Raw genomic sequence first — 9,361 nt, 5'->3', positions numbered from 1 at the left:
TGAGTTACAGGTGTGGTCCGGGGCGGGGAGGAGGAGAGAATGACTGGAGAAGAGATGGTGGGCTGGTCAGAGTTCCAAGAGCTCTCTCTTGGTATTGTAACTTCGTTGGGATTTGGCTCAGTTTTTTGAAATCACAAGATGATGAAGGTGACCTTTCTCAACAAAGCTTTGTTGATTTTTATGGAATTCAATATTTTCTGGATGCCTCTGGCAACCTTACAGAATAGAATTGTGCACACTGATATTTACTTAGCTGCTATGTGTTTAAAAAGTACAATGTATTCCTGACATCTATTGACCTTTTTTAAAAAAAGAATGCCTTATGTATTCTAATTAATCAAGGGATTGGAAGCTTCTATAATGCTTCTGATGTAAATGCAGCCATTGATAGTTTTATTTGGCAGCTGCCCTGATTGAATGCATTAGATTGGACACTTGTTGAAGCCAATGATTTGAAAGCAACATAACTTGACTGGAGTTTATCAGGTTATGATTTAGGAACACATGTAGGCCTTTGCCAGATCATTGGTCCCTTTTGCTTAGCACTGTCTCCTCTGACAGCATCTCTTCATGGTCACAGGCAAAAAACTTTCCCATCTCACCTGCTTTCTGATCCTGTAACTGAGGATGCCAGAGATTGACCCTGGAACCATCTGCATGTGAAGCATGTGTTTTATCACAGTTGTAGTCCTTGTCAGCCATGGTAGAAACTGAAAAATGCTAAAACAAAAAAAAAAATTTCCTGCCAGTAGCACCTTAAAGACCAACTAAGTTAGTTCTTGGTATGAGCTTTCGTGTGCATGCACACTTCTTCAGATTCTTTCGTGCATGCACACGAAAGCTCATACCAAGAACTAACTTAGTTGGTCTTTAAGGTGCTACTGGCAGGAAAAAAAATTTTTGTTTTGACTATGGCAGACCAACACGGCTACCTATCTGTAACTGAAAAATGCTAGCCAGTTATGTTTTGAGAGGAAGGAATGGGGGAACAATCATATTGTTAATTGATGATTACAGCCAAGCAATGGATCACCAAGGAAAAATATGAAAGTTCCCTCTAACCCAAAGTATTTGTCCCCATCCCAATGGGTGGAAAGTAGTCAATACCAGAATTGTTTAGCACAGAACTGAACAATTTACTTCCAGCAAAACCTTTTGGGCTTCAAAGTATATGGGGAAATGAACAGTGCTTGTAAAATATTGGATTCCAGAGGTGGGACTGAGAAGGATGCCCTGTGGTCAGTATTGTGGGGCTTCCGTTCCTGCGCCCAGCAGCACAAACAAATAATTCAAAAGAAGGCAATATATGCAAACTAATTGTGTTTGTGCATTGTTTTGCTCAGCATGGTACAAAATGGTCCTTTTTTAAAAGCCCTGATAGGTCTGATGTGGGGAAAATATCTAAGAAAATTCATTTAAGAATTCTCTTAATAGCTTTTCTTGCATTCCTGTGACCAATCTTCTATCAGACACAGTGGCCTGGTCTGAAGCTGCAAAGATGCAGTTTGACCTGTTCACTTTGCAGTTCTGTGGTTAGATTCTTTGTGGGCTTGTTTTCTCTCTACTAAGGCTTGTCTCAGTGGCTTCCACGTCAGATACCAAATGCTGATTTCTACTTCTGATTCCCAGACTATAATGTATTCCCAGATTCCAAATATAATGGCTAAAAGATTGAGCTGTGAAAAAGAATGTCCCTGGTTCCACCATGCAAGCCGCTACCTTTTCAGATCTAGCCCCTACCCCACCTCCATGTCAACAATATATAGATAACACTGGCATTTGTTGTAAGGATTACAGAGAGAATGGCTAGGGTTAAAAGAAAGAAACACTTCAACCAAGCATGGGAAGTCTTATGAAATCTACTTTAAAACCCCCCTGAAATGCTGAGTTCTGTCAACTGGAGCCAGGCACAAAATAATCACTGAAGGGCAGAGCTAGAAACAAAATGGCAGAGCCAATTACCTACTTACCCACCCCAGACACTGGGGTAATTTGCATATGCAATTGACAATATACTTCTGAGTACAGGTCAGGGATTCTACTTGCCGCCTCTAATTGCTGTGGGGTGGGAAACTTTTTGCTGTGGTTATTGAACAACTGGGAGTCATAAGCTCTTGCTGATCTACAGCAAATTATCCAGTATTCCTCTTCCTACACTGTCGAAAACCATGTAGACTTCATTGTTTTTTTAAACAGCTTTTTTTTTTGCCATATTGCAAATTGCTTTTGAGTTTATTGTGTTTCACATTCTACTGCTGTTTGTGAACACATGTAAAGTCTACTTGGTATTGACAAAATTAGCTTCTCAGCCCTTAAGATCCTGGACAAAGTACATGAGGCCTCTAACACCGACTTCCCTAACCTGGCACTCTCCAGCTATTTTGGACTACAACTCCCGTCAGCTTCAGCCAGCATAAAGTGTAGTATAAATGCTTATGTATGTTCAGAGTTTCTGCCCATCCTAATCCACACACCTCACAGAAGCAGTAGTTGCTGAGTAGCTTCCTACCCTCACTGCAGAACCATTGCAAAGGAGGCAACAACCCAGTCAGTCCCTGATTTGTTTTGTCAAAATTGCAATGGGGAACGATGGTTGACTTTATGGGTGGGGGTGGTGTTCAGACAAATAGCTGTCAGTTTGCTTAATTTTTTAAAACGTCACAGAAAATGGAGACTATTTTAGGAACATTCTATACAAGGGAAAAAGCCAAAGGACACGTCAGAGGAGTGATGTTATCTCTGTCCCTGGCATTCCTTCTACCAAGAAGTTGGCTCGGTCAAGGATTGAAATAAATAAATCTTCTGTCAGCTTTCACAAAACAGCTAAACGGGCTGCACACTTATGAAAAACAGCTCCTTTTGGTTGATCTGTGTACTGCTCATCGCCAAATGCTTCCAAAACATAGAACTGTTGAGGAATAAAACACTTGTCTATTTAAGGATGTTTACATCTTACAACCTGATTTTTTTAACCGCCATATTAGCACATTTACCCATAAAATAACGCAGCAGGATAATAGAACTTTTATGTGACGCATCTGTGTGCAATACTGGTGTAGTAGTGGTACTGTATCTGCTTGACTTTAATAGTAAATATGGCAATTATTTAACTTCCTTTGGTGGTGGATGGCTGGATGGATAGTGAGGTTGTATACTGAATACTTTTTCATATAAAACTACTAAATACTGTCTTCTCAGTTTGCCTTTGCATCAACCCTGATAAGATGATCGCTGTTGTAACTTGCCCAGAGTGCAAAATTTAGTCACTGGTATAAGACACATATAAATCTGTTTTACAACTAATAGGATTGTTTGGTCCATCTAGGCCAGAGTTGCCCACTCAAACTAGCAGGATCTCTCCCAAGTTATTGGGCCTTTCTTTTTTTTTTTTTTTGAAATAATTTTTATTAATTTACATCAAAAACAATAAATACATTAATTCACATCAGTTGTTTCACATCTTACTCTTTTTCTAGACTTCCTTCAGTTATTCCGTAAATCATTCGTGACTATCAAATAAGTTACGCATTTCTTAAATTTATATTGACATTCTTTATATCTTTCTATTTGTTCCCTTTAGCCAATATCCCTTAATTTTTCACAGTGCTTCTTTAAATCCCCTTAGCGTTATCTGTCCATTACATATACATTCCAGATATTCCACAAATTTCCCCCAGTCCTCGATGAAGTTTTGGTCTCTTAAGTATCTGATCTTTCCAGTCAATTTATCCAGCTCAGCATAATCTAACAATTTTGTTCTCCATTCTTCTACAGTCGGTAATTCCTGTTGTTTCCACTTCTGAGCCATTAAGACTCTTGCCGCCGTCACCGCATATTGAAAAAACTTATGATCTTTTCTTTTTATCTCATTTCCTAGTATTCCTAATAAGAAGACTTCTGGTTTCTTTTTAAATGTGTATTTTAAAATCTTCTTAAGTTCGTTATATATTTTTTCCCAGAAGTCTTTCACTTTTTTACATTCCCACCACATGTGGTAGAAAGAACCCTCTTTATCTTTGCACTTCCAACACTTATTGCTTATCTTATACATTTTAGCTAATTTTGTAGGTGTCATATACCATCTAAAAAACATTTTCATTACGTTTTCTTTCAATTGCATACATGCGGTGAAGTTAAGCCCCTCTTTCCATAGCTTTTCCCAATCCTCAAATTGTATATTGTGTCCGATATCTCTTGCCCAGTGTATCATTACCGACTTTACCTCTTCGTCTTTTAAGTTCCACTCTAGTAACAACTTATACATTTTGGATAAGGTTTTTCCGTCATTATCTATGATTTCCCTCTGAAATTTAGAGTCCTTGTCCGCATACCCATATTCTTTACACTCTTTTCTAAACATTTCGTTAATCTGAAAATAATGTAGCCAGTCGTGTACATATTCTTTAACCTGCTCATATGGTTTTACTTTCCATTTTCCTCCTTCTATAAATAATAATTGGCTGTATGTTATCCATTTACCTCTCATATTTAATTTCTTTACCGCCATAGCTTCTAGGGGAGATAACCAGTGTGGGATTCTAGGTTCTAGTAGATTTTTATACTTCTCCCATATTTGTATTAGGGGGCCTCGAAAGATGTGGTTCTCAAAACCCTTATGCACTTTCCTTTTTTCATACCATAGATAGGCATGCCATCCGAATCTATTGTCGAATCCCTCCAAATCAAGAAGTTCTTTATTTTCTAATTTAATCCACTCTTTCACCCAGCAAAGGCATGCTGCCTCGTAATACAACTTCAAATCCGGCAGGGCAAAACCTCCCCTTTCTCTTATATCTGTCAACAGTTTAAATTGAATTCTGGGTTTTTTGCCCTGCCAAATATATCTTGATATAGCTCTTTGCCAATCTTTAAAAGTCTTATTTCCTTTAATTATGGGGATGGTCTGAAATAAAAATAACAATTTCGGTAGCACGCTCATCTTAATTGTAGAGATCCTTCCCCAGAATGACAATCTCATTCTTCCCCACACTTCTAGATCCTTTCTTATTTCTTTCCATACTGGCTCGTAGTTATTCTTATACAATTCTATATTTTTAGATGTTAACCATATTCCTAGGTATTTAACCTTTTTAACCACCTCTATTTGTGTCTTTTGCTGTAATAATTCTATTACGCTTTGGTCCATATTTTTCGCAATCATTTTTGTTTTTTTCCTATTTAATTTGAACCCTGCCACATCTCCGAATTGTTCCATTTCTTCCATTACCTCTTCTACTGTATTTATTGGCTCTTCAATCATAATTACCAGATCATCTGCGAATGCTTTAGTCTTATATTCTGTTTTGCCGATTGTCACTCCTTTTATTTTCTCACTTTGTCTAATAGAGTTCAGAAGAACTTCTAACACTATTATGAATAATAGTGGGGAAAGCGGGCATCCTTGCCTCGTTCCTTTCTGTATTTTTATCTCTTCTGTTGCTACATTATTTATAATCAATTTGGCTTTTTGTTCTGTGTAGATTGCCCTTATTCCGTTAAAAAATTCTTTACCAACTTCCATATGTTCCAGATTTTTCAACATAAAGTCCCATGCTATATTGTCGAACGCCTTCTCCGCATCGACAAACATCAATATGGCTTGCTTATCGATCCTGGCAGACAGATATTCCATGATGTTAATTATATTTCTTATATTGTCTCTCATCTGCCTGCCTGGGAGGAAGCCTGCCTGATCTTTATGGATAATTTCTAATAGTATGTTCTTCATCCTCTTTGCCAAAATTCCTGCGAATATTTTATAATCCGTATTTAGCAGTGAGATCGGCCTATAGTTTTTAACTTGGGTTAAGTCTGCATCCTGTTTGGGGATAAATGTAATATATGCCTCCTTCCATGTTTCCAGGATTTCTCCTTCTCTTAATATGTTGTTCATAACTTCTTTTAGTGGTGTCATTAAGGTAAGTTTTAATTCATTATAATAACACGTGGTGAATCCGTCCGGCCCTGGAGCCTTTCCCCTTTTTAGATCTTTTATTGCTTCTTTTATTTCTTCTATTTCAATTGGGGTATTCAGTTGTTCTCTTTTATCTGTCGGGATCTTCTGCACTTTTTTATCTTTCAGAAATCTTTCTATTTTCCTACAGTTGTTTCTTTCTTTATTTTTATATAATCTTCTGTAATAGTCTAAGAACCCCTTTCTAATCTCCTTCGGATTGGTTATCTCTTCTCCATCTAATGTTATTTTGTTTACTGTACTTTGTTCCTTTCTTTTCTTAATTTGCCATGCAAGCCACTTTCCTGATTTGTTTGAAAATTCGAAGTTCCTTTGTCTCATGGTCTTAATATTCCATTCCACTTCTCTGTTTAGTATAACTGCAAATTGTGTTTGTAAAACTTTTATATTTTCTTTTATTCTCGAATTATTTGGTTTTTTAATTAATTTTTGTTCATTGTCCATTATTTGTTTCAGAATTTCTTCTTTTCCTTTTTCTCTATTTTTATTCTTGATCGTATTTTGCTGTATGAAAAACCCCCTCATTACTGCCTTGCTTGCGTCCCAAACCACTTTTATCTTTGTACCTTTATTACAATTATCAACAAAATATTCTGTTAACTTCCTCTGCGCTTTTTCCACTATTTTCTGATCATCCATGAGATAGTCTTTATTGGGCCTTTCAGAAATCTGTTACAGTGATCCTTTTAACTGGACATGTAGATTAAAACTGGAATCTTCAGCAAGCACAGCATATGTTCTACCAGTGAGCTATGCCCTTCCCATTAAGTGTGTCACACTTTTAAACCATAAATGTCTTTTGGAATCAACTACACTATTCAGTATTCAAAGATTTATGTAAATCATAACTGGGTTATTTGGTATATGTTTGTTGTGGTAACAGAGCCTGAGTAAGATATAAGTGTCTGCTGTGTTGACATCAAAAATAAATTCATATATTATGAAATTATTTTTTAACACACACAAAAATAGCCATATATTATAATATAAAAAGATCAACGTACAGACTAAGCCATCTTAAACAATCGTGTTACCATATTATAGAAATGTGATCCTAACTATAAGTATTTAACTCCAGTTATCAACAGTTAAACTTACCTTTATCATATGAACATTAACAGGACTATTTATCCAGTTTGTTTCTAAAACTAACCTCATTTCTTGCTAACCATCGTTGTGTTATGAATGTCTTAAACTTGAACTAATTATTGCTTCTTCCTGGAATGGTAAAAATACTCCAGTAACTACATATCCTGCCAACAGTCCCCTTTTTATGTGCTCTGGAAACAGGCACATAATTGCAGTGGGGTCATTGCAGTGCAATACAGTTTTGCCTAACACTTAACAAAATCTTGTATCATGTCCTATGCCTGTTGTCTTCCTGCTCTGAATTTTATAGTCCTGTTGCTAGAAACATGGAACAGATCAAAACAGAAGCAGTTGTTAAAATTTATATGCTAGTGCAAATGTGAACTTGGTCATTATGCAGTCTGTTTTGAAATGTCACATTAATATTAAGCCCCTGAAAATTTGGGGACAGGAGTTGAGATTCACTGACTTTTAAAATATTGGTTCTGCATCACCCAATGCTCTTTCATTACCCAAAATTCATTTTGCATTTGCTATGTAAGCCAAGATTGATAGACCACATTTCCAGACTAGGCCTCCTGGCTCTATAAGTTTGTGGTTGGGAGATGACAAAACTCGATTTTGGCAGAGTCTAGTTACGGTGATGGTGGTTTCTATCATCGTTATGAGAGGTGGTGGACTCTCCTTTCTTAGAGTTTTTTTAAGGAGAGGTTAGATTACTATCTATCATGTATGATCTAGTTGAGATTCCTGCATAGTAGGGGGTTGGACTAGATGACTCTCATGGTCCCTTATAATTGTGCAATTCTATGGTGCTATGATTTTATTATTATTTACCCTTCATAGCTCTGGTCCAAATACCTAAGAAAATGGAGAAAAATATGAATAAGCTTTAATCGGTCATCTTTTTCATAGTCAGGGTAGTTAATGGATTCACTCAGTGATCTGTTTAGAGTTGAAAAGGGGACTCTAATCCATGTTAATAAGTGAGAAGTGAGGGAAGAAGTGATAGCAGTTCCGTATTTATTAACCCAAACCAATGAGCATAAACATGTATATGTATGCAACAGACTGAGATGGGAGAGCAGACTTGTATACCATTTTTGAATGCTCCCCTAGGTTTAAAAAATACAGCAACAACAATTGAACTCTAGTAGGAAGAAATGTAGCATAGCAAAGAAAGGGGTTCTTCTTCAGTTTTCTCCTTGGAGGTGGTTGCTCTACCCATCAGTCCCCTCACTGGGCGACATGTGTAAATTAAGCCTACACCTCTTACATTGCATTACTTGTAGACATTTTCCAGAAATTTTCCAGAATTTCCAGAAACAAAGCAGAAATTCCCTCTTACTAATTCTTTTTCAAACCCTGCTTTTTAATAACAGTTTTCATGGTCAAATCTCAACCAGAATCAAATTTGGCTCATTGATGGAAACAAATGCAACGCTTTCACATTCTGGATCAATGCTCATAATGCTCTTTCCCCCCTTGTTATTTTTTGTTCCCCAGTTCCCAGTGTAAATGGTGTAGAGGAACCCAGTATCGCAAAGAGACTGCGTGGCACACCAGAGCGGATTGAACTGGAGAATTACCGTCTCTCGGTACAACGGGAAGAGGAGTTGGAAGAAGTCCCTGAAGAGACCTTGGCAGAGCACAACCTGAGCAGCGTGCTAGACAAAGGAACAGAAGAGGATGTACCCAGCAGGTTATTTTTCTTTTTTAAAAAGCCTTAATTTATTTAAAATATGTCTTGGCAGCCTTTCTAAAGAATGCCTGTTCAAGGTGGCTTGAAAGAGTAGAAGTTTTAAAAAAAGGTCAATAATACAAAAAGGCTTAGAGTTCCCCCCTTTAAAACCAATAAGGTTTGTATCAAATGCAGTACAACACTGAATAAGGATTCTCACGTGCGCAACAGGACTTTCTCCCCTCTCCTCCACCTGCATATGCCGTATGCCCTCTCCAAATCTACTCTGGAGGGTGGGGGGAACCCCCAGAACAGATTTATGGGGTGCAGAGGAAAGAGGGGAGGAAGTCCCATTGCGCTAGGGTTGCCATATTTCAAAAAGTGAAAATCTGGACACAAAAGTTGTTGAGCTTTCTCTTTTCCTTTTTTGCCAGAGTTGTTCAGTTTGGTTTTTTTTTGCCAGAGTTTCTGAGCAACTTTTAATGAAATTCAGAAAAATCTGCACTTCCAACATAGGCTGCCATATATCCAGATTTTCACGGACGTTTCAGCGATTTCCTGTCCAAATGCTGTTTAAAAGAGCCGAATACCGGCTATTGTCTGGGAAATTCTGGAGG

General features: G+C 37.4%; 1 protein-coding gene across 50 annotated transcripts in view; it reads left to right on the top strand.

Moving 5' to 3' along the window:
* Positions 1-9,361, top strand: part of MICAL3 (microtubule associated monooxygenase, calponin and LIM domain containing 3) — a 230,876-nt gene that overhangs the window by 161,886 nt on the left and 59,629 nt on the right. For all 50 annotated transcript variants that reach the window (XM_083572508.1, XM_083572505.1, XM_083572504.1 and 47 more), the window contains one exon: positions 8,570-8,765. In XM_083572508.1, coding sequence (XP_083428634.1) covers positions 8,570-8,765 — 196 coding nt within the window. The remainder of the gene's footprint in view (positions 1-8,569; positions 8,766-9,361) is intronic.

This window comes from Podarcis filfolensis (assembly GCF_964270895.1).
Source record: "Podarcis filfolensis genome assembly, chromosome: 10".
NCBI classification, from domain to species: domain Eukaryota; kingdom Metazoa; phylum Chordata; class Lepidosauria; order Squamata; family Lacertidae; genus Podarcis; species Podarcis filfolensis.
The sequence above is the reverse complement of the archived record's forward strand: the minus strand, read 5'-3'. Positions and strand labels throughout refer to the sequence as shown.